The sequence below is a fragment of the Lepisosteus oculatus genome, chromosome 24, assembly GCF_040954835.1.
Source record: "Lepisosteus oculatus isolate fLepOcu1 chromosome 24, fLepOcu1.hap2, whole genome shotgun sequence".
NCBI classification, from domain to species: Eukaryota; Metazoa; Chordata; class Actinopteri; order Semionotiformes; family Lepisosteidae; genus Lepisosteus; species Lepisosteus oculatus.
The window spans coordinates 12493369-12520062 of NC_090719.1; the positions used below are offsets into that span (position 1 = coordinate 12493369).

The window sequence follows — 26694 nt, forward strand, 5'->3', positions numbered from 1 at the left end:
CTGTGAATCTCACACACTTCCACACACAAAGTGCCTGGAACTCCAGAAGCTGAAAATAATAAACACTATTAGCTTTGAAGCAATATGTCTTATTTCATTTATCTAATCGTGTTAAGGTCTGACGTTTAACATGTTCAACATGTTTACCCGTGATTTGGTGAAATTGAAAACGTTGATTCAAATACACACACTATATATTACCTGCTAGGAGAATCTGGTTAATGGTAACCTTTGCAAAAGGGTGTTATTACACTCTCAGCGGTGAGTTACTAACAGTGCAGCTGACATCTCAGACCATGGTTGGAAGAATCGATCGCTTATTCCGCACCGGTGGTGAGTCTGTGTTATTGATTCAGAGGTCAGCTCCTGAAACGGCCGAGTGGTGTCACGTGCCCTGATTTGCTCTCTCCCATGGGGCTGGGGGGTCATGCGCGGCCACAAGGCAAGACTGGGGCATTCAGTACGTCGTGTGCCAACTGTGCCTCAATAATAAGTCCTCAGAGATGAAGAGGGCTAGCCGTCTGTCGCCCAGCTGGAGACGGGAAATCAGCTGATCGAAAAGGCTGTGTAACATGGCTTACATGGGGCGTTATCAGCAGACTCAGTAAAAGGAAAAGAAAGACTTGGGAATTTGTGTGAGGGCCAGGAGCGAAGGACCAAAAAGGACTACTTGGGTTGTCACCCGAGACGTCAATGTTGGCTCTCGTCTGAGTGCAAGCCATCTGTAAACAGGTCCTGCAAACACAGGCCTTGTGTGGTGTCCATTTCAGGAAAGTTTGAGGACAAAATATAGCCTTTTTAATTGATAGCATTTAAAGCAATTCAAAACGCCTACAGAAGCACTTTGTTGATGTTTAGACGCTACATGGTCAACATCCTCATATTGAGGATGTAGTGTTTTCTTTCTTCTCTTTTCAGCGTGGAATCAACCTTGTTCCTTTGCAGCCTCATATTGACGTTCTTTAGGAGCACATCTAAAATTTTAGGAAATAATGACATCTCAGTATGAACTATAAATATATATCATTAACAGAGATCACACTGTGAACTTTTTCTGAAATGTTTTTCTGTAAATCTTATTTGACAGTGTGGCCTGGCTGTCTTAAGCAGAAAATTTCAGTTCCGTTTCCCCCGCAAGCTGCAAGCTCCTAAAGCCAGGAACTGCAGGAACAGAAGATGTCTTGATCTAGTTCTGTGTGTGTGAGTGTGATGTGCTGTACAGACATGCTCTCCGCGCAGGATGTCAAGCCATGAAAAGGCAGAAATAATATAACACCAGGAATGTAAGCACAGGTCTTAGAACTAACCTACTGAAGAAATATCGTACCTTTCTTTCCGCTTACAGTATAGCCAAAAAATACCCATTTGGTCAAAAGCCGAGGTGGAAGATATGGCCAACAGAGGAGAAAATGGAGCTGTTCACTGATCTGGTGACCTTTCCTTGGGTTAACGCGAAGCACGACCTCTCATTAATCACTTCTTCCGTTTTAGAAAGCCTCTTGATCCGTGTAAATTGACACCCCGCAGCCTAACCTGGTAGCAGAGTGCGAAAGGGTGAAAGCTTTTGATTACTGGTTTGCTGCTAATTCTCTAATCTCTAAAGGGAGTAGTTTGCCTCAGGAAAACTCATTCGGTTTTTGGAGAGAGCTCCCTCAAAATACTCAACAGAAAACAAATTCACATTCATTGTCAAGTTTGCTCGAAAGCAGGCTGATGGTGTCTTTGGATTACATTCCATTTTAAGGTAACTGGGCTGCTCAGGAACCAATATCAAGTTGTATTTAAACTACACTCAATGATTAACATGAACTCCCCTTCTGAAGGTCTGGTATCAAAGGGAGCCAAGACATTGTATCAGAATGTGACACTTACACACTAACAATAGCTAAAAATGTAAACTTCGAAAAAAATACTGTGAGGTAAAACAAAAAAATACGCAAATCCCCAAACCTGTTCCAGATAGGAGCATCCCTTCTCTTCCATACATGTCCTCTATCACAAACGCTGTATGCACAAGGCCTCCAGTACAGTAGATGACCCCTCCCATAAATTCTTCTCTCTCCTACCATCTGGAAAAAGATATCGCAGTGTACGGGCCAGCTCCACCAGACTCTGGAACAGATTTTTCCCCACAGGCTTCTCATCACCCTGGTACCTACTTGCACCCACCCCAATTCCAGAAACAGGGTTTAAATTCCCCCAGTGTATATTGTATGATGTATTTTTGTACTGTTCTGTAATAACTATATTAGTATTATCAGTATTAGCATTATTAGTAGTAATTTGCACTATGTGTATCTGTCTACAATGTCTCTGTCAGGGTCTTGTCTGTAACTGGACCGTGGAGCAGGAGGACTGATATTTTGTTCCCCTGTATACTTGTACTGTATATGGCTGGAATAGGACTGGCGACAGAGGAGGTACTACTGTATGCTTTCAAAAAGGGAGGCAAACACTACTCTGTGCTTAGACTTGTTTGTTTGCAGCACAGTCTATCGTGCAAAATACACTGGCTTATTTTCTGCCTCCTCATAACGGGCAAGAGCTGAGCATCTTATATTCCCCATTTACAGTATTTTCTCACATAGCGGGGTTACTATGGCAACCAGGCTCCCTCGGCTGAGCCCCCCTCCTGCTGCGTTCTGCCTGTTTTACAGTCAGGCCCAGTAAACACCCCTCTAACGCCAAGCATGGAGGGTGCGCAGCACGACCAACCAAAGCATCCGTTTTGAGTAAAAAAAATAAATACATATTTTGAGCAGGTAGCATTGCTGCCTCGCTCAAGTCCTGGGATGCTTATCCATGTGAAGTTTGTATGTTCTCCCCCTGTTGTCATGGGTTTCTTCTTGGAGTCCAAAGAGGTAGGTTAAGTGGGTTCTGGGAAAATTGGCGCTGGTGTGAGTGTGCGCGTCTGCGTGTGCCCTGTGATAGGCTGGCGTCCCATCCCGGCGTACCCTGCCTTGCGCCCACTGCATGCTGGGACAGGCCCCAGCTCCCCCATGATCCTGACCGGGATAATTCCTCTGAATATTGGCTACTGGGCCTCTGAACACGAACTGGCCTCATGACTCTGCCCGTTCAGTCCACTGAGGAGACTGAGGCATTGACAGTCAGTTTTCAATAACAGGAAGTGGTATTTAACTGGCAATTGTCTGAACAAAAAAACTGGAATTGTTTTGTGGCCTGTCCAGCATTTCTGAAGCTGTGACCTTGACATGAGCAATATTATCAAGAAAGGAAAAAATAATAAATGGAACAGCACTGCTGAGAAATGTTTAAGCTATCACAGAACTTTGACATATACTGTCAATATGTAGCTCTGTCCGTAGCTCTTTCACTGCCTAAACATTACTGAAACACAAATTCTACAATCTGATTTGAGCATAAACACTAAAAATAAGTGAAGAATGAGATATTAACTTTTTATTTATTAACTTTTAAGGCTATTTACAGTATTTATGACCCTTTATGGCGATAAGGCCACAAATTTAATTTAACTGTAATTTTTCTTATTTTTTTAACTCGGTGCGAGAATCCTCCAACTCTGATTAAAACTGGGTGGGCTGTGCTGTCATAAAGGCGGAAATGTTCACAAAAAAAATCACATCTTTTACATAGAAAACCACATATTTTCCTACAATCAACACTATGCAGCTGCCACAACCTTGTGCTTTTTGGCTATAGTTAAACTGTAGAACAGACTAGCAGCACAAGAAACTCGCATACTTCCGGCATCTGCTTCACACATGAAGTTGGAGAAAAATTATTTTTTAATTTCTGTTTTGACAATCAGGCTCTAGGATTTATTTCTTGGTACATTCATTTTCCATTTGGCTAACAGTGGCTGTTTGTATTTCCACAAGTGCTGTTGGAGGTCACTTGTATGCATATGTTCTTCAACATGACAATTCTGACAGAAACACCATTGTACTGACTGGAAGCACAATTCACAGACTAAATAAGACAATGAAAATGTGGCAAATAACTCCTGCCAGGAAACTAAAGCCTCCAAAATCCTAATTTGTTTAATAAAATTTTATCTCACTACTCAAACTTAAAATAACAAAAATACTGACTTGTCAAGTCAAGCAATTTGCTAGTGACTTTGATTTCTAAGATTGCATAACATGACCTGCAGACTAGATAGAAGCGATTGACAAAAAAATCTACATCACCGTTTCCTCCTCATCTTCCCTCTAATGTGACAGAGGAACGGCGCATGTACTTTCACATCTCAGCATGTAAACATAATCACAAAAGCCTGAAGGAAACATCTTGCATCTCCTTTGATCCCTTTTCAGAAAGTGTGATATTGCCTTTTGGCCTTTTCTGTGTAAATGTGGCCTGCCAGTCCTGATTCCATCTATAGTGACTGCTGTGAGACAGCAGCAAGACAGTCATTCAAGCTAACCAGCTACTCCTGCAGTGACTGGCTGCCCATGTGATTGAAGCCCAGTGAGAATGTTCAAATGCACTACAGCAAAGAAACAGTGGCAGCATTCCTGACTCACCACAGCTACAGTGTGTGGCTCCACAGCTACAGTATGTTAACTCTTCTCAAACACTGGCTATACAAACGAGCAAATCTCAAAGAAAAATACCTAGATATCTAACACCTTGCAGTGCAAAAGACTTCGGCCTTTTATACACTAAGAGGAACTGATACACATACTGTTTGTTAAGGGCATCCTGGATTCACTTAAAGCCTCAACTAGTGCTCTTGACTATTAAAACAACTTTGGCTGATATTAATTAACTTTGAGAAAAAAGCCAGCTTTATGTTTTTGCACATTGATCAGTAATTCTTCAAAAAAGAAATCACAGCAATTCAAGAGAATCTTAATTTAGGCACCTAATATGATGCTTCTTAACACATTCCATTATATTTACCAATAAAATCCAACTGTATCATTGTCAGGAGTTCCTCGTTAATAACCATTCCTTATAGTTTGTTCTTCTCCACACATCCATTTAGCCAAAATGCTACTTTGTAAATACACATAAACCAGTATTGCCTGTTAGATTAAAAAACAATTTCAAAACATGATTTTGGCATAAAAAACAAAAACGTTAAGAAAAAAGGGTAGAACATACACAAATGTTCAAGGCTTTAGAGCACCAGTAGAGCTAGTCAAAATGCAACATACTGTAATACAAAAAAAATGCAGAATTCACAATCCTCCAAAGCACATGGTTTCTTGATGCCCTCAAAATAAGAGGCTGAGAATCCTTTAAGAAAACTGCTGGTTGTCTATGCAGCGTCTGGCTGTGTGGAAGTACAGTAAGGGGCTTTTCTGGATTACTGCTGCTGAATGATGCCTGCTGGGAACTCTGATGTCAAGTCGTTCTGTGATATTCTCCACTGCAGCGGTTTATCGAACCCAAACAGAAATATGAAAAGCCTTCCTCTGGGCTGTGCCAACGGCACTAATTCTTAGCTATTTTTATCTACTCATATAATTATATAGATACATATAATTTATCTAAAGATCATAAGATCTTAAGAAGCAATTTACAAACTTGTTTACTCTAACTACAGTCATGATTGCACTGACCTTTGTCCAGAGAAACAGCACTTTTTAAACAGTTCAGATACGGAATCCATTACAAAAAATGAATGGAAACTGGGAGTCCCACGAGTTTCGCACGGTAGCCTCAGATTAAACCCTTGTCATGCTGCTGTGGGATTCCTAATCTGTCAGCTACCAGTACATGCCGCCAAACAAGAAAGTGTCATTACTTGGCTAAAGCAGTTTCGACTCCGAGCGAAATGTTGACCCCTGCAACTTCCTGGGAACCCTCTATCTTGAGATCAGAGGGGTAAACGCCGGTCCTCTGATCAGAGCTGTGCCCCCTGTGCATCAGAAGATTATGCGTTATAAGTCAATGGATGAACCAGTCAATGGCGAATACATCGCTGAATACTGTACACATAGGCTCTTTGTGGCAGCATGTGAACTGAAACGGTCATTTCTATTTTTGACCATTATGAGATTGGCCACAAGGAAGCCTGAGCTTTTCAGTCTGCCATTCAAGCAGAATGATCCTCACTTCTGCAGTTAAACTGCACATTAATCTACCCATTCAACCACTTTCTAAAACCTCCTATCCAGCAGCCATATCACCCTGCAACTCACAACTGGCACCCCCACTGAAGCTCAGCAGGTGGGAGCCTGGTCAGTACCTGGATGGGAGACCTCCTGGGAAAAACTAAGAGTGCTGCTGGAAGAGGTGTTAGTGGGGCCAGCAGGGGGCGCTCACCCTGCGGTCCATGTGGGTCCTAATGCCCCAGTATAGTGACGGGGACACTATACTGCAAACAGGTGCCGTCCTTCGGATGAGTCGTAAAACCGAGGTCCTGACTCTCTGTGGTCATTAAAAATCCCAGGGTGTTTCTCGAAAAGAGTAGGGGTGTAACCCCGGCGTCCTGGCCAAATTTCCCATTGGCCCTTACCAATCATGGCCTCCTAATAATCCCCCTCTATGAATTGGCTACATTACTCTGCTCTCCTCCCCACTGAGAGCTGGTGTGTGGGGAGCATTCTGGCGCACTATGGCTGCCGTCACATCATCCAGGTGGGGCTGCACATTGGTGGTGGTGGAGGGGAGTCCCCATTACCTGTAAAGCGCTTTGAGTGGAGTGTCCAGAAAAGCGCTATATAAGTGTAAGCAATTATTAATTATTATTATTATTATTATTTAGCCTATCGTGGGTTGGAGCGGGGTGTCGGACCCAACCTTGGCAAGCGATGGGCTCAAGGCAGGGTACACCCTGGCTGGGATGCCAGGGCACACGCAGACACAGGCACGCACTCGCACCACGGACACTTTTCCCAGAAGCCAATTAACCAGCCGGTATGTCTGCACTGTCAGAGGAAACCAGGGCACCTGGAGGAAATCCACATAAACCCGGGGAGAACATGCAAACTCCACACAGACAGCACCCCAAGTCTATGTGGAAGCCCCAAAGCCCCCAGTACTGCAAGGCTACCCACTGCCCAATAACAATACAAATAATTATTCATTTGTTTTGCATGTGATTGACAAGTATTTTGTTTCTGTTCATCCTAAAAACAAACGCCTCACTGGTAGATAATATTATGCTTGGATCATAATAGGTACCATTTCAATAATACCCGTATTCAAAGATGAAGAATGTGATTATCTAAGAAACATTTCAAACAAATGATTGCTCAATACCAGTATACCTCAAGGCTTTGCAGGCCTTGATCCAGACCGATCTTTAGCTGCAGTTTCATCTGGATTTAGGGGACCTTCACCCGATTCGATTCGCAGATTTAACCTCTAAGATGACATCCTCGCATTTCGATGCGAATCTGCCAGAACAAGATCCCAAACGCAGTCAATATCGAAGGCAGTCCGCTTCCGCCAAACAAACAAAAAAAAGAGGACAGATGACAATAACGGGAACGATGCAGCAGTGAACACCGAAGAAAGGCCTGACAATGAGAATAATCCCCCCAAAAAAAATCCTCTCTGTGAATTTCTCAGCAGTCGAGACTAACCACAGTAACATACCATCACTTGGCAACAAGCTCCTACGGACAAAAACCAGTAACCTCAGGAGCCCCGGACATCAGGCTTAACTGACAGGCTCAGCTCAACGTCACGTTCCTCGGTGCCTGAGAAGACACCTTAAAGAGAGGCAAGTGCCTTCCTCCCCAGTCTCTTCAGCCACCTACAAAGACACAGGCTGCTTCATCACAGCCCGGAGTGCCTGTTACTGGGTCACGTACTGTACGGTAATGTTAATGAATGAACTCACCGATATGGCAGCTCCCTGTGGAAGTGACAGGGGAGCAGGGACAAGGCTCACAGATCTCTGTCAGGGCTGCACCGGGCCTCCTGTAGAAACTGTACTTGCATTCTTCACAGCGGGGTCCTTGCGTGTTGTCTTGGCAGTTCACACAAGTGCCTGAAAGAAAAGCAATTCACATTAAAAAAAAAAAAATCAGGTGGATCTGACACACTGGCCGGGCAGCTGTCGAGCAGTGACGATGTCACTGAAAAAGAGTTTAAAGTAAAATGCCAAAAAAAAAAGGGAGAAAATCCTACCTGTCCTAACAGAAGTGTAGGTGACAAAAATCAAATGCACAAAAGTTTTTTTATTATTATTTTTGCTTTATGCACATGGCATGCACCAACCTAGGCTAAAATATTTTGTACCTAGGAGAGAGAAGCCAGATTTGGAATTAATAAGTCATGAAAGAAATAGGTGTGACAATGCATCATTCAAGCGTGATACTGTTGAACAATTGTCCTGTTTCAGAAAAGCTGTTAAATAAGAGCTCTTTCATGTCCTTAATTTGTGTGTACTGTATGTGTGATTGTGCGTCTAATACAAAAAAAAGTGTAGCTTTGAAGCACCTGACTGTTCTAAACTCTCCAGATCAAGTGTTTCCCACTGAGTTCTATCACGTGCTCAGTCTCTCTCATTATGTGACTTTAGACATGAAAAAAAAGAAAAGAAAGCTTTCAAGCAGCTAGTGACAAGCTCACTTTCAGTGGCTGTTCCTTTGGCATGACAGAGCCTTTAAGATTTCAAGTATCTGTGTCCTCTTTCACTTGAGGTCCAGTGTTCTCAGACCAAGACAAGTGTGTTGTAAATACCGTATTAGGTGCTGATGGAGAACATAATCACTCTACAATAAAGTATAAGATTAAATGCAGCTGAAACAGTAAAGCAGAATTTATATAATAATTTCTTTGCCCAAAGGGTTGTTGGAGTCTGGAACGATCTACTCAGGCATTTGGTTGAAGCAGATACTTTGGTTTCAGTCAAGAGTGGATGAGATCTCTGGATCGATAAACTAACAACTACCAAATGGGCTGGGTAGCCAAAATGGAGTTTGCTGGTTGGAACCTCTCTTATGTGATTGCCTTCTTAAGAAAGTTTCATGTTTTACAGGACATTTGTGAAATGATTTAAAAAGACCTTATGCAATGACTTGAACTTGTTCATCTTTGCACTCCTGCCTTGTGGGCTTTCATTTTAGATATCTCATTGTTATTGGACTGTCTTTTTGCCTCAGGAGGCCAAGACCTCATTTAGTAGTGAAACTGCAGTAATAACAGCTCTTACTTTAACAGGCACAGGACATCAATTCTTTCTTAATTAACACTAAAATGTGAACACCTGGCTCTTAGGATTTGATGGGTCAGTTAAAGTGATGCTTAATAGCAAGGTTAAACACTACATTACTTTGTTGGAAAAAGATTAAGACGCACAGCTTTCTGCTAGACTTTATATTTATATTAAAATAGTAATGCTTTAGCACTGTATTAACTATTTCATCAAGCGGTCAGATAAATGTAAAGAACCTGAGTCTTTGCCAAAAAAAACCCAACTAAGCTTAATCCAAAAAATAACTGTTTCCTACTACCTATCCTCAACACATTACTGTTTGATTTCAGAGTACTGACGCAGAGCTCAGGGCTCAAGTTCTGAGGATATCTAAAATCAACCTAGTAATGGATTCTGCACAAAACAGAATGATGTCTCGTGTTTACTGGAGGTTGTGAATCTGTTTTGGAATTATTTTAGTTTCTCTCATACAGTACAATACCACTGAACAACAATGAGACCTGCCCCTGTATAGTAAAAGAAACAGCTTCCTCACAAACAATTTAGTATTCTACTGAATAATAATAATAATAATAATAATAATAATAATAATAATAATAATTTAAAAAACAGCATAGTTCATTGCAGGCAAGCAATTTCCCCACAGAGTTCAGTCTCTGTGGGGAAAATAAAAGAAAAAATAAATAAAAATAAAAGAAAAGAAAAAAAATAAAAAATAAAAGAGAACCTTCATCTGAATGCAATGGCACTGAAGGAGCTGGAGAAATATGTCACATACTGTACTGACTGAAAACTGCAATCCTTAATAATACTGTATGTTTGGGAGTCTGACTGCTGCTGCCAGTACCTTCGGAGAATGAACAGGTTTTCCTTTGATATGCTGACGTCAAACATCACGCTGACGCTGCAAGATCTGGGATTATTCCCTTTTTCACACACCCTTCCATCCAATGTTGCATTGATGGAAATGTGCCTTCTTTCCTTGCTGCACTCCATGGTGCGTGCTTCTGTTTTTCCATTTTACGGATCTGAAAAGATCATTTTAAAGCCCCTTCGTCAAGTCCAAATAACGTTCCTCTGCAGTGGGGAATGGACCAGAGTGGAAGTTCATGTCACTCTGTAATTCGGTGGAGTAGTTCACCGGTGGCTGATTGAATGTAAGCCAATACAATGTGGGCGATGGCATCGGAGGTCAGTGACTAGGGGTCGCCAAAAGGTGGTGCACATGTGACTTTGAAGTGCCCGAGACAGACTGGCTGAGTCAACCACAGTGCCTGAGAGCCAGCCCAGCCCATTCACTGAGAACTCTGCTGTAGGCCGCAACCTGCCTGGGGCTCAGGGGGGCAAAGAGGAAAATGTCTTGACAGAACACACTTCACAAGGTGCGGGCACACTGCCCTCGCACTTCCCAGGAAAGGGGCGAGATGCTGTGCAGCTGGGAGGCGATTTCCTTGGCACTGAACAATTCCGAGCTGGAAAGGCTGAAGAAGAGAGAAACTCCTGCGCGCGCCGCAGTTTCCAAACCTCCCACTGTATTGCAGAACTCATAAAAGGATGATGTTTTGGAAACAGATCTTCATCAGAGTGCCAAAATCACAAACTGTCTATTCCTCCCCACCATCAAATGTGTTGCTAATGAAGCCCTAAACAATACTATTATAAAACGCTTAAACAAATACAAAAAAAAAACATTTCTCATTCAAAACCCTACTGAACCCGCTCTTATTAATGTATTGAAATGCTGCACACCTGGGCTTCTTTTGATTCTGCTTTATTCTTTTAGTCTCTTTTTCAATGAAAGTTCAATGTGTGGTGGTCAGTGCTGTGTCAGAAACGGCTCACTACCTATTACTGACAGGTTTTGATCCAATGTATGTCTGAGAACGCTACTACGCCTGCAGAAATTCAACAGCATTAATTTAAGAAATAAATACAAAAGAATCCTCTTGACACTACAAGGCAAAACTTCCCAAACAATAAAATATTCTTTATCACAATAAACATGCGAGATGTTAGGGTGTAGCTCACTACATTATGCTTTTTTTTAAAGAACGTGTCAACACAATTTGCAGCAGAACCACTTGCTTTTTAGAAATGAGCAAAACTTTTAGCGAGACAAAGTCTCGCAAAGCTCTGTCAAACAAATAATCTGTTGTTGGTATGAAGGATTAATGTATGTAATGTTGGTTTAGTTATGATATCTCCATTTTCCTTCCTGTTTATAGGGGATTTTTTTCCCCCAAGCAGAACACTTGGAGCCTTTGTCTTCTTATGAATCCTTTGTGGACATACAGTAAAATTCAAAGACCACGCTGACTCTTTTGTTTAACTGTGTATTTACTTCTTACAATGATTCTTAGGATAAAGGAATGAGTCAAGGAACATGAGAGACACACCTTCATTTCAAACACAGTGACTCTCAAAGTCCCCTCTCCTCAATGTGCTGATGCTGGTAATATGATGCAATCACAGCAAGCAAAACAGAAAATAAGCAGCTCTGTGAGTTAGCAGGGAAATAAACCCCTTGGGGGTTTATGTAGACAAGACAATTAAAAAAAAAGCGCCTCTTCATTAGTTTTAGACACTTACGCCTTATGAGTTATGTATCGGAATGCGGGGTTTTAATTTCACGCTTTCCAGCGTCAGCACAGGGTGTGACGGTCTGGAAATCTGCACGCTTGGGAGAAAAGCAGAAAATCGGGCCGCAGACCCTCATCAGAAAGAAAAGGTGAGGTATGTATTCTTCACTGCTCACCTGTTTCAGTCTGCTGCTTCCCATGTTCTGACTAGGATCCAGAGCATGCGAGGCGATTTCCTGAGCTATGTTTGTTAAAAGCAGTCTATTGCACGGCTTTGATCTCGTGGCTTGTGACCCATACCCCAGCACTGGGGAGCTGCAAAGCCACAGTCAGGATCTTAGGCTGCGAGAAGTTTTCATTTGGTGTTTCTCCTTGGGGCACAGCTCCATAGCTGCTGCTGGTGGCCTATTCAGTTCAACAGTACACAACCTGGTTTTAACAGGTCGCCTGAAAATCAGCTGAGGTAGGTTGGTGCTCCATCAGAATCGTGAAATTATTAAATCCTGACTTATACGTTTTACACAAATGAACTGCAGCAGTGTGGGAAATGGATTAGGTCTGTGATTTTAAACATGCATTCACATTGTGCTCCAATGCAGATTTGTTCTGATTTAATATCTCTCAGATTACTTAATTTTAAACTGTAGAATTATGTTGATTAAAAAAGCATTTTCACACCTACTTTGCCCTCAGCTTAACTAGTTTCTTCAATCGCTTTCTGAAAACTTTCAACAATGTTTCGGCTGACAGAGCTCCACTAATGTGCTTTTTTTTTTTAAACACAAACACACAGCACGCTGCCCTGCTGAGTGCATAACTTATCATTATCTCTAACTGTGCTGTTGGCCTTCTCAGTTTATCTGGGTACATCTCAAGACAGATGCATAACATCAGGGAAAAAAAGCCTCATAATTAGCAGTGACTTGCAAAAATGCATCACACTGGCAGATTGTTTTATGAGACATGTAGGAAATTAAAAATACAGCACTAGCCAATATTTTGCATTCTATTGCTCATGATTCACATGCTTTTAGACCTGTACATTCTAGCTTCTAAATGTTGATTGTGTAGTGAATGTGGTATTTGTCTCTGTCGAGGGCCAGTGCACTGCACAGCATCAGAAAAACGATTTCACACGAGAAATTTCCTGAGCTACAGTGGAGGCGTCTTGAGACCTTTAGAGGTCATGGCTCCAGTCAGCCAACAGGCAGTGCATTGTGGTTCAGGCGGCGACTGGTACTGTCAAAGGTAGACTTCAAAGTTCTCCGTGGCTGAAGTGAGAGAGCTGTCAGAAATACAGCCAGCGCTGTATTATTGTATTACAACCCGAGTGCTATTTGAATGCTGGTGTACAACACACTGTGTACAGTTCTTTGTGTCAGAACAGGAGAAGATGCCTCAGAACGCTCAAATCCTAGTTTCCTTTTTTGTCCAAAAAAGAAAGCTAAACATTTTCTTCCAGACAGAGTGAAATTTACTCTAAGAGACAGGCCAACGAAAATCAATTCAAAGGAAATTCATTGTGTTTATTGGTGTGTTCTGCAACTTAACATACTGAGAGGGAATGTGAACTTAATGGGCAAATTTGGCCTAGAACAGAGGACAGTTAAGCTGTGGAGTGCTTCCTCAGATGAGGTCTGATTAAGCCCCATCCATCCGTTGTCTTATCATGATCATCATCATCATCACTGTCCATGAAGATCAACTGCGTTGTCCATTATTCCCCTCCACCACCGTCGATCCCTGGCTGCGTGGAGCGTTTGTAGGCCCGGCCCACACCCCTCCAGAATGTCATCCAGCCCTCGCGACGTGGTCGTCCACGGCCGCGGGGTCCACTCATACCTCCGAGCGGATAGAGCCAGATAGCTGGAGCTCACGACCTGCTACGACCTGCGACAGGGTTCGCTTCTGACCAATCTGCTGTATTAGTTGTATAATAGTACCAGCGTATGCGCAGGACAGATCGGTAGCAGCGCATCTGGAAAGCGTTTATACAATCTTAATCTATCTTGTTGTCTCATCGCTTCGTCTAACTCAGGGTCGTGGGGGAGGCAGAGGCTAAACCTGGCAAGTAGGCGCGATACACCCTGGACAGGACACCACTCCATCAGAAACAAACACACACACACCCACACCAGGCAAAATCCCATGTGAACACGGGGAGAACATACAAACTCCACGCAAGACAGCGCCACAGGTCCGGAATTAAGCAGCAGGGCTAACCACAACACCACCACCCTCCTGATGCAAACCGAGAACGTTAAATAAGACTGGAACGCATTCGGCAATTCAAGACACTCTCCTGCGCAGAACTGGAGTCCAACACACTGTACAAGAGAGACTTTTTGAAGGGGATTCGCCAGTTTGCTGGGCTTGCATATCCAGCTGGGCACTGCGGTTGCCCATTGACATTGACCGCTTGAGGATTCTGTCATGCCAACACAGCTATCATTACCTCACACTTGGCCTGTGCAGCAGTTCTCAATGTCATCTTCAGCCTGGGGTCCTTTCTAGCATCCAAAGTCATTTATTTTCGCATGACTAGGTAGATCTTGTCTGTCAGTGGATGGAACTACACTCACTAAAATTACCTTTTTGTAGGTGACTCCCTGTAGGGACAATCTTGCAAATACATGTTTGGATTACATGTACTGTAAGAACACCACCGTAAGGAAAGGGAATGATGAAAATAATTAAGTCTGTAGTCCTAACATACAGATGAACGAAGATGATATGAAGGCAATCGATACATTAGCTTTTTTGTCAAACCTGTGAAGAACTATACTAACGCTGGGGGCAGATACTGTATAAAGTAAATAGGACAACCAAAACAGAAAGACAAAGCAAGTATGTTTCCTGTAGATCTAGCATGGCCAAGAGCTTCATATATTTAAGTAAACCAGGGCAAAGGATTCAAAAACTGGTGTTGACAAAGAAACGAGACACTACTTACTTCACACTTAGACTTGGCGTGAAATGTGTAATTGAAGCCAATGAAAATTATTTGGATCTTCAGACTCAGAGTCTGTAACCCTGGGTCCTGTTTTTTCCCTTTAAAATAAAACAGATTTATTTATTGAGCTGTAATGGTACACTGAACTACAACAATAACATTCGGATTCCATTATGTACTGTACCACACATTTAAATATAAATGTTTTTGATACACCACAAACAAGATCTGCCTGCTTGTGACTTCAGCGCTGCAATATGCATTGCATTATACTGTAAGTTTAAGAGCCTGATGAACTATTTAAATGTACTTACTTCATTCTAAGTGATCATGACAGCTCTTTCTATTTGGAACTGACATTCCTAATATTTGCTCCTCATTTTGTATACCCCTGTGGTTTAAGATCCTGAACTGATTTCAGTCTGGCTTTCCAATACTATAGTCATTCCTAAAAAAATGAAGTAAACTAGAAACTGCTCTGATTTTTGTTCTCATTTTCCATTATAATAGCACCACACCACCGCAGAGGCAGGGGCTGCTAGATTTCATTCTTAGTTTTGTGCTTGAAATCAGCTGCAAATGGACTGAAAAGAAAATAGAAAATAAAATAATAATCATTGTAGGCAGTTCACGGTTTTCATTCAGGCTGAATTAGGACTCCACAATTTATGTATGGTCAAATGGTTCTGCACAGTTGGTCTACCCTTTCTTTAATTTTTTCCAGAATAAAAGCTACTCTTGAAGAAACATATCCCCCCACCCCTTGCAGTGAAGAAACATGCCTCCCCCCACTCACACATGTCGTGTTGCCATGGCAATTCTGATTCCCCCACCCAGGGATAGCCATTCAGCATGATCGGCAACTGAGCTGGTTTCATATTAGACAGGGCACCACTGTGCCTGACCAGTCACCAAGCGAGAGGAAAACTGGACGGATCCGCATGGAGGCAACTCTTAATCGAATTAGTCGTTCTGTCACTATCAGCTGAAGCCAGATCTTTTCCCTGAACCCCACGTTTGCGCCCTAACTTTGTTCTCTTGGTGCTCTTGGTGGGGGAAAAATGAAAAAAACCCTAACCAGACTGACTGGCTGGAAAACCGATGGTGACAACGGAGATAGACAGCATCTGGACAGCACCGACATGGCTGAGCATGAAGAAATTCTTGACTCTGAACACTGCTGACGATTCATTCAGCTTTTAAGCTCCTTACTAATCTGTACTGCACTATGGTATATTCAAGGGAATGGGAGCTTTCGTCTTCTATCAACTGTTCAGTTTTTGTTCACATAACTGCCCTGGTGATTCACTGAAATGTCTATCCACTCCTGTAATAGTCATCGAGTTGTAAAGGTGTCAAAGAAATTAGATGCTGCGTTTCGTTTTGGATGAAGAACGACACAAAGGGAAACTAAGGGAAAGCATGTTCAAAATTGACAATAGTAGGCATTTCTTTTGCACAAAGTAAACATGAAGTCTGGAACTAGCTACAGTACCTACTGTAAGCGAGTTTCTTAATTTGATTTTAGACGTATAGGAATCTATAATTTTATCTAATTTCTATTATTTATCTGTATTTTTGCTTAACTAAAATTCTTAATACATTACTGTAATTCTCTTGAGAGTTATTTACTAAAAATCTGTGCGACAGAAAAACCAAGCTGAGACTCATTTCATGCCTAGAGTCAGTTTCAGCTCATCACTGGTGTCAAGGTTATAGGTCATTTTAAAAGTGGTTTCATCACATAAATTCTAATATTGATTATTATATTTTAATTCAAAATAATTGCTCGTTTTTCTATGGTTTCTTGTTTTCTTATTGGATACTTGTTGGTTTTAAAAAAGGCAGCAGATGATTAAGATGTAAGGATACAGTGAACTTCAAAAGACAAGGTAAAAAATACAGAACTTAAGGCGGGTTGATTTTCCTAACCAATGTCATTCACAGCGGGTTCTCATACAGTCCTCACTATGAAACTGCACTTCAAATACTAAAGCATAGGAATTAGTGAGTCATCCCTATGAACTCCAGCTGTTCACCTTGGCTTTTCTTAGTAGTGTCCAAGACTGCAGAATCTTAATCCTCTGAGCTCAGGCTTCTAGAAGACTGTTTCAGCAAGGCTGGTTGGCACGCGTTTGCAGAGAACAGATATGTACAGATGTATGTTCAGATGTACATACAGTACAGGTGTAAACAGTGGCTCAGGGGCGCAGTGGTTAACATTACTGCCTCGCAGTGCTGGGGCCAGGGGTTCAGTTCTGGGGGGCTGTGTTTGTGGAGTTTGTATGTTCTCCCTGTTTTTGCCAGGTTTCCTCCTACAGACCAAAAACATAACGGTACTGTAGGTTAATTGGCTTCTGGGAAAATTCCCCCGTGTGTGTGTGTGCCTCTGTGTCTGCCCTGGAATGGACTGGCATCCTGTCCATGGTGTACCCTGCCTTGTGCCCATGGCTTGCCAGGGCAGGCTCCCCTGTGACTCCCCTGTGACCCTGAACTGGACGGAGAGGTTAGGATTTATATAGGTGTAGAGACGCAGAAATCGGGGATCTTCCTTGTTTTCCCCCTTAACTTTTCCCTCTTTGCTTGCACTGGGGAGTTAAGACTGATTAAAGTTCTTCGAGATGCATTGAGCTCATAGGTGCAGGGACAGAACATCCATAAGTGATGTAGAAAGATGTATAAACCTTTGACTTTTAATGAAGGATGAGCCAGGGAGCAGCTGCAAGAGCACAGATGGGGTGGAGGAAAGGATGCAGACATGTAATGTACAATTGAGTAAGCAGGAAGTGTGATATTTATAAGTACTTTGGGGCGATATTAGGTTTTGACCTCCTCCCAAAAGTTTCTTTTAAACGACGCTGCACCTATGTTTATGAAGACTACAGTGCACAGTTATCTGCCCATTTACTTTTGAAAATCGACCTCAAATTGACTGGAGTTTTCCACTTTTACTTTTTATTTATACGGTTTGAACTTGCCTTTCTTATACTGGACCCCAGGAATACAAAAGGGGTCATTACAGGAAACGTTCATTAGACTTTCATTCTATGACGGTACAGTATATAAAGTCTACACAACGTCAATACAATACAATAAAGCTGCAGTAGCTTACAAAGTGCTAAATTTACAAAGTTATACTTCTCTAAGGGTGAACAGCACACAGTGAACACAGTGTTCATTGAGCTGATTTAGCTGTTTCTAATTTTGTGAATATACACCAACTATTTCGCCGTTGACTTTGGGAAAGGCAATAGTTTGTCCTAGGAAAGGAAGAGTCGATGATTGACTTTTTCCCTGCTCCCTCCCTCTCTCTTTCCTCCATGTGGACACACAGCCCTGCTGATGATAGGACATCTCAGGCCAGAGGCCTTTAGTCAGCTGCACTATCAACGGATCACACACACAGACTTTTTAAACTTGTTCAAATAGAAAAAGCTGACATGTTGGATTTTTTTTTTCTGGAAGGATCAGCAGAGTTTTTTTTTAATGTTGCTGTCGAACAGAAAGAGTAAGAAAAGCAGTTATCGGGGGGTACTGCAGACTGTACAGAACGTTTCGAGGATGTACAGTATGAGAACATGAGAGTGAAATTACTCCTCGCCTTAGATAACACTGTATACTAGCAAACACTTCAGGTTTGCTTTTTCTAAAAGCTGGAGAGAAACATCTTTGCCCAACCTTTCCCCTTCCCCAAGGAAATATAATCAATATTTGCTCAAAATTTAGTGACTAGTCAATGTGTACTGAACATTGCTGGAACCCAAGCCCTCACTTCATGCATATACAGGAGTTCTTCATGTGAAAGGACTGGAGGAATAACATATTAGGGTAGATAAACTTCTAGGACTAAGAAATTATAAATGAACTCTTATCCTACTGCTACTGCCTAGTGTCATGGGCACTAGTGTACAATGGTGACGTAAATAAAAAAATAAAGAAGAGTAAGGTAGCTTGTATTAAAAATTGCCACTGCTAAGCCAGCCACATTGACAATATTTGTTAGAATGAGAACATCCCAGTTCTTAAGAATTGTACCTGGACTGGAAATGTTGTGTGTTCTGGGACACAAATCTTTCCACCAACTGCCAAATTAAACCGCAAAATGATGGGCCCAAAATGAATGTACAGGCTTTCTTTAAGTGGATGTCGGAATAGAAGAATGTCAAAAGACACAAAGGGGCCCCTAGAAATAGCAAAGAAAGAACAGTGGCTGCCTGGTAACACCATGGCTGAAGATTGGGCATGTGGAATTTCAGCTTCTAATTAATGAAACTGCTGAAAATATTTGAAAGATCTTCTGCTGTACTACGAGTATAATGGCAGCTTCGATATGACTCTGTAAAGAACTGTTCTAAATGGCAGCATACAGTATATAATTTAAGGCATAAGAGAACTTAATTGGGGCCAACAAGTCAGATAAAGTTCAAAAGGAATACCATCAAAACTACAGTAGGCAATTTACCTCTGATGCCCTCAGTCCCCTCACTTAGCTCAGTACGGGATATAGGTACCTCCACTACACAAAATGTATCTTGTAATTTTCCTCAGCAATCAGTATATTTAAACGATATAATTTAGAATAAAGTTGAAATATGTATCTAATTTGCAAAGGATGTAAAAATGATACTCCCTGTGCTGGTATAATGGCAGGGATATCTACAAAGTGTTCCATGTTTCTGAGTCTCAGGGCAAGTAAATGCCTAGATTTACTGCTATTAATTCAGACTATCGCTATGTATAGCATGCAGTGCTCACACATGAGGTATCACACAGAGACATTCACTTCATAGCACTTCATACAAAGCACAAACCAATTTTCCAGATGTTAATTTCTATATACAAATTGTTCTATCCTGGAAGCGCCAATTAAAAATATCATGGCAAAGCGTCAGTTGAATGTCAGTTTCAGGTTGTCCGCTACAGTAGTTACTGTACATTCTGCTGATACGTTCACATCTACACAATATTAATTAATCCTCCTTGTAAAAGTTAACAACAACCTACAAGATGTAGACTGCTAATGGTCAGTGTTTTCTACCTCTTTAGTGAAATCAGGGAGTGGGAAGTTGAAACTGGCTTTGATGTCACCGGATGTTGTTTTCAGATTAACATGCCAATTTTCTGAACTTCAGATATCTTCCAAAGAACAAAGGGGACTAGTGCACCATTCACTCTCACTGCACAGCAGCAGAAAAAAAGACATTTGTTCACATTGCAACAAAAAAAACAAAAGGCACAGTCCAGCAGTTGGAAAATCCATGGAGCTAAATGGCATTTCAATACTGAGAGGAAGCCTTTCATAACCGTTGCTAACATATTTCCAAATCACAGCTTGGACCGTTGTCTGTAATGTATCAGCAGGACTGCAATCATAAGCGTAAAATAAAAAAACTACTGTGAAAAGGGGAAGCTATATTAATTGCAGAAATCAGTTTGAAGAATAGAGGCTATCCCTTTAACACAAAGGGCCTCATCAATCATCTGTCACTTGATAGTGAACCCATTAGAGTGAAATAGATTCTTTGCTGATCCATCGTTAATGCCGAAAAATATCTTTAATTATCTAAAGAGCTACTGTATAATCCTGGGAACCCTGTGAAGATGCGTAGTTTTGACTGTTAAATACAAAAAGTGTTCTCTCATTTACATGTTGCGCATTTAAGATTAAATTGCAATGCTACGATAAAAAAAAACCTTCAAGTGGCCTTTGCACATTTTATGAACATCACTGTAAATTCCCGTCTGCTGCTCTAAAACTGTGTGCTTTAGTACTTCGGTTTTATTAGTAATATTTCTTATGCTCCATAAAAAAAGAAAACATCAGGTACTGTACCTAAAAAAAAAACTACTGCTTTTAAATATACTTCCCCATGAAAATAATTTAGAACACCAGGAGCTGTCGGGCAGGAATTCACACACAATGTGCTTTCTATCAACACAGACCTTCTTTGCACAGTGTGATGGGACAGTGTACAAAGTTAAATATGATCTGTTTGTACAGTAAATAATGTGTCTTTTTAACGGTATCATTTTTCCATTTTATAGAAGAATCAGGAGCTGTCTCTGTCGGTCTCCTACCATACTGGATTCCTTGGTTTGGTTTGTGTGTTTTATTATTAGCCCACTGAGAACAACCTATGTTCACACAACCCCGAGAACTCTAATGGTGTTTCACAGAATGAATTACCATTGTTTACCTGGAAGCAACATTTATTGAAATCCCTGAGACGTTAATATTTCAAAACAAGCAAGAGGCAGATATTTACAGTACACCGCGGATGTAAAAAAACTGTGACTCAACTTGACAATCTGATTATTTTGGTGGGTGCTCAATTTAATACGCCAGGGTTCAGTGATTTTTAATTGAGCAACTCGCTCAAGTCTAGCTGTGCTGCCTGAGTGACTGTGGTTTTCTACCTCCTCGCTGCGACTCATTGTTTCGGAACAGTCTGATCAGTGTTTCAAAGCTTCCTCTATGAACAGGCCCCAGCAAGTTGTCAGTACCAACCAGACAGTGACAAAGTGCCTTGAACTATGAGGCACAGGAGGTCAATTAAGCAACTGGGAAACAGCATCAAATTTGTATTGCCATTGGGACTAGAAGCTGAAAATCTTCACTTTAAAAGCATTAGCTACATGTGGATTGATATTGTTTCTTTTCTCATTCTTTTCCACAAATTCAGGAGAAATGTCAAGCTGTTCTAGAAGTAGCACCATTCTAGGGCTTTAAATGTGGCATATATACTGTATTGTTAGACCATTTTTAAGATGCCGTGCAACAGGGACACTGTCTTGGGTTAAAAGATCACCCTCAGAAAAGGGCAGCTCCCAAGAACTCCCATGATTACTCGCTCCGTTAACCTATAGGACACGAGTAACAGTCAAATGAAAAGACACACATCCTTCAACAGAAATCAGGTGGGCTCTCGCCCTTGTAAGACTTATTTCATGTGCTGTGTTCATTGATTGATCGCATCTGCAGTTTCAATGAACAAGGTGTGTATAATACTATCTTCAAAATGTAAATTTTTAAACCTTTCCTTCATAAAATGCTACTGTAAATTCCAGTTGGTCCGGACAAATCTCATGGTGCTCCAGTCAGTCCTGGTTAGGTGAAAGGTAACTGAATCTGTGCTGGAGTGTATAGGGTTTTGCCAAGTACAGATTTTTGCAACACTTTGCCGATTAATCATTCACGAATGTCAATGGCTGATTACACATTATTCAGCTACGTAGTTTGGCATGTAAGGCATTGTATCAAAAAGCCAAAACTGAAATTGCTCAATTTTTTCAACTAACATTTCACTAAAGCTAGATTAGTGAAGTGCTCCCCACTTTCCTATGGTGATCTATTACAGTGTGTAAGGATTTCAAAGCTTTTCATGAAACCGAATCAAAGTAAAATGCACTCAGTATCACAGGACAATTTACAGGAATTGAATTCAATTAAATTAAACTGAATTAAAAGCAGTCGGGAGATTCTGAAATCTCCTATGCCTTATGCTTGTGGAACATACAAGTATAGACCTCTTTGAAATTAAATCCTGTACAGTATATTGGAAAAGGGGGCCTTGTGGAACATATCCAGAAGCATGTTTGGCAGAATTAACAGTGTACTGTATAAAAAATGTGAATCGCCTGTAATGGTTTTTACTATACAAACATTCAGCTTGGAAGCACAAAATTCAACAGCAGTAGCACGCTGACTTTGTAGTCGGATCTCATCTGTCACTACTGGGATGGGAGACATCTAAGGAAAACCATGCTGCTGTTGGAAGAGGTGACCAGCAAGTCAAGAGGCCTCTCTCTGGCTGGCAGAATAATCTCAGCCTGACTAGGGCATCTCAGCTCAAACTAGAAACCTCTGGACCACTGTGTTCCCTCACTGTTTTCGCCTGCATTCTAAGTATATCCTTTGACTGGTGGAGCCATTCAGGAGATCCTTGTATTTTCAGCTTTCCAACTCTGATATGACTGAGCATTGATGACTGTCCTGGGAAATGTGTTCGCAATGGTGGGCAGGAAAGTAGAAAAACAAATTAACCGTCATCCCGCAGTAAGAACGGCTTCAGTAGACACTAGATTCATGAGCACATATCATGACGACTGTGAAATCTCAATGGAATGAGCAGTTTTGCATTCCTCCTGGATATGATTAATAAAGACTGGGATATTGATGCAATTTAACGAGTGAGTCTATTCTCCTTACTGATGTGACACATGGTCCAGAATAGATAGCACTGCATCCATCTTTTAATTTTCCCCAATATACAGTATGCCTTCAGCAGCTGCTTTAAAATGCAGAATCATAATAGACCCTTAGGATAAGCACACAAAAAATATGCTTTGCTGAGTTAATTGAACAGGCAACACATTAATCATCAGCTGAAATTCTGCTGTTGCAAGGTGTCTAATCCAGCATCATAGGATTCAGCTCTAATCTGATCTCACATATGCTCTTGGAGCCAGCCCTTGGTTATCTCTTAAAGAAGAGTGGTACCCTGCAGCCTGAATTACAGATTCACTTGCAATTTGAGGATTGACTATGATACAGTGTTACAGAATAGTAACTCCTCTATAGTAGAAGTGAACTGTAGACAAGTCCTCATACATAAGCCAAACTGCAGTTTAAAAGTGCTATTAAGCACAAAAATATTGAAAATTAATTAATTAATATTAATATGTATTTTAAAAAAATCAGCATTTTCTCACACAATGAGGAACTTATTTTTGGACCATCCACCGATTTGGAACTGTGTATTTGTCATACCTTAGTTCACAGTGACAAACCTCGTAGCCGCACACAGGGAAACTGAGGAGGTGCAGACACACTCTGCCAACACCCCCCATCTTCCAGCCATTCGTCTTTTATCACGCAACACGCTATGCAACCCCGTATAGGAGGTTCAGGCCCCACTGGAGAGACGTGTCCCTCTCACTGACAGTCCTGCACGTATGACAATTCAGGAGGCCATAGGGGACAATGAGTGTCTTAAGGCCAAATAACAAAGAGCTTTTTACCCTTCGCAGTGCTCTCCTGGTCATAACAGGTTAGTTCAGGTTAGAATCTGTGATCATGGAGCTCAACCCACACTCAGCAGAGCACCTTTATCAGTTATGCCACCTTTCTTGAACTGTATTTTATTTCACTCACCGGGACATCATAACTATCACTCGGTAGGATGAATGGCTGTTCAATAAACTTCAAAAAGGTACTGTTCAATTGACAAATATGCTTAATATACAATCTTACAGCATCTTCCAGATTTATTCATAACCCTAATGAAAGGTGAGTAAAAAACATCATAAATCAGAATGAGTTATGGATTGCATAATGTGTCTTGCTTAAAATCATTCCAAAAATGTTATAATGTAATCATAACAGCCAAGACATATTGGTCATAAATTTGTCATAATAGCTGAATTCCATAAAACACGAGGGTCAATTTATTCATGACTCTAAATATTCCTAAGAGGAATAGTGTCATGCAGTCATGTTGACATCAATCATTGTAACTAGAGTTCTGTAGTGTCTAGACATTCTTGTCCAGACCATTACACCTGGACCTCCCTATTGATTGGTTTGTTGTTCATAACAGGTTAAATTACCACAATGCCAGTGTTTAATCAACCCTCTGCTCCACTCTCAGCTAATGAGGTGATTTAGTGCCTATGACATATTCTGCGTGAATCATGGTCTGGATTTTTAAATTAATTCTAAATTAAAAACAATATAAAACTTGTAATGTAATTGAAATCACTTACATTGATAAAAAGGACTCTTGCCAGGCACACTGTGCCCAGTTTGCTGATGCTGTTGAATACTCCCACCAGATGTTAGTTTTAGACACTCCATTAAGTTGATACAGAATAATTAAACTATTAAGGCATTTAGGAAGCAGGAATTAGAAGCTAATTGTGTCTTCCACTTAGCTTATTTGTCATAGCGCAAGCTGACTGTTCAATGATGACTGCAAAAACAACTTGTTTTTTCCATGATGCAAAGATGAGTCAAACCTGAGTCAATGTCAACAATGTCAAATCTATCCAATCAATTCCTGATGCACTGAAAAAATTCAAAAGAGGGAAAATTATGTTTTGGGGATAGAAAATTACATCCAGAATTACAATCAAATTAACTTTTCTTAGTCCTCTGCATTACCTCAAAGAACATCTCAATTTTTTTAAATCCCCCTTTATCTCAATGGATTATGTCCAAACTACAAGTTAAAAGGAGTGTTGCTGACTCACTGCTGTTTTGCTGAATACATGCAATGCAACCCTTACCATGACTTTAAAACCCACAAAGCATAATGTTACTTCATGGCACAGTAATTTTCTGCTTCAAAACATCTGTAATGCGCATGGCACAAGTGCAAAATAATCATCATAAGTGCAGCAGAAGGTCTGAATATTATTATAAATTGGGGGGTGATAAAATAGAGAGCAGGAAAAATAATCAAATAAATGTGAATGTCAAAAATACACCTGAGTATTGGGTATAATTTGAGGCAAAAATAATAAATTAGAGGCAATCTAGAACAAACAAATATTTATTAACAATTACAAGTACACAGAACTAAACACCCAAAATGTTACACAACATACAATATTAAACATTAAGCTATTTACAGTACAAAACAAAGGCATCTCAGAGGTCTACATCGTATAGACCCAGAATGCTAACACAGTAATCTGAAACACTATATTATACTTGCCAAGTCAACAAAAGAAATACTGTGCTGGGTCCTTAATAAAAGAATCAGAGTCAGTGCTAAATATCCCTTCTTATAACCTGGGTGCCCAAAACTGAATGGGACTCTTATGTCCCTACTCAAAAGATGCAATACCAAATTAGGAGAAAACGTCTTTAGCCTAGGGATTCAACAACAAAGGAAACCAGAATTTCTTAAAATTGAGCACGGCAAGATCTCTTAAATAAGGTTCAAATTACTGAGGCAGAATCTGGTCTTCAAGACTGATCAGAACTAGGTCCTCTTGCCTGGCACAGACGTAGAGAAAGAGATGAGTGCTGATGCTTCTTCCAGCTCTCTCTGTTTTCCTCACATTCATTTCCTATCTGCTCTTTGTTTCCCTGTTTTTTATGCTGTGCTTCTGTGTTACAGTAAATGTTTATTACTAACCAGAGTAAACAAGCAGAAAAACGGATTAAATCATGTTTGATCCTGTGTATTTACCCATCTGTAAGATCAATTGTAGTTGAGCAAACAGCTTAGTTTCTATGCACTCCTTCCAGACTCTGTGAACTGCAAGCATTTTTCTGAGACGTCAACATTCCAAGTGAATGACAAATGACCTGCATGCCCACCCTTAGCTCACAGTAATATATAGACATGCAGATTAAAAGGACTGGCGACATAATGACTCATTCATTAAACTAACACTGTTTGCTGACTCAAACAAGACAACCAGCATGCAGTCTGTGGATCCCAGTAAACAAAAAACTAGAACCTGACCTTTCGCAGAATATTTGATCAAATGTTCATCAAATAGCTGGTTTAGGTCAATAAATTGAGTGTTAACACATTATGTTTCTGACATTTAGTGATATAGTTTATTTAATTTTGAACTGAGTAAACTGTAATAACTAACAATCTACATAAGCGAGCTTTTACTATTTTCCTATGCTAATGGAAGATTGGAGCTCGCTTGTTGTACTATGGCTATTTTGCTGTGACAGCTACAGTAAGCCACATTACAATGACATGCTTACTTTGTCTAACGGTAGTAGAAAGTAACACAAACAAGACTTTGCTGAATATCTCTAAACTGTGAGAGCTCAAGCGGCAATACAATCCTGCTATTTTGTTAATAATGTGATACAGAGGACTGACTGATCAAGAAAATAAATCACATTCACTAACCAAATGATACAAACTGTAAGCAGCAGAACATTTTGGACAGGATGTGTCATGTATCCCACAAAGCAGTGGATGTAACAATCCCATCTCATTCTGTTCAGGAGAACTGAGTTGAGTTGTGGTTAGAATGAGGACAAATTTGTGTGGGACTAAAAAAAAGACATTATACCAGCT

General features: G+C 40.8%; 1 protein-coding gene across 2 annotated transcripts in view; it reads right to left on the reverse strand.

Annotated features, from left to right (window-relative positions):
• LOC102687387 (multiple epidermal growth factor-like domains protein 9) overlaps positions 1 to 26694 on the reverse strand; it is a 192020-nt gene that overhangs the window by 46510 nt on the left and 118816 nt on the right. For both annotated transcript variants that reach the window (XM_069183209.1, XM_069183208.1), the window contains exon 4: positions 7787 to 7936. In XM_069183209.1, the coding sequence (XP_069039310.1) occupies positions 7787 to 7936 (150 nt within the window). The remainder of the gene's footprint in view (positions 1 to 7786; positions 7937 to 26694) is intronic.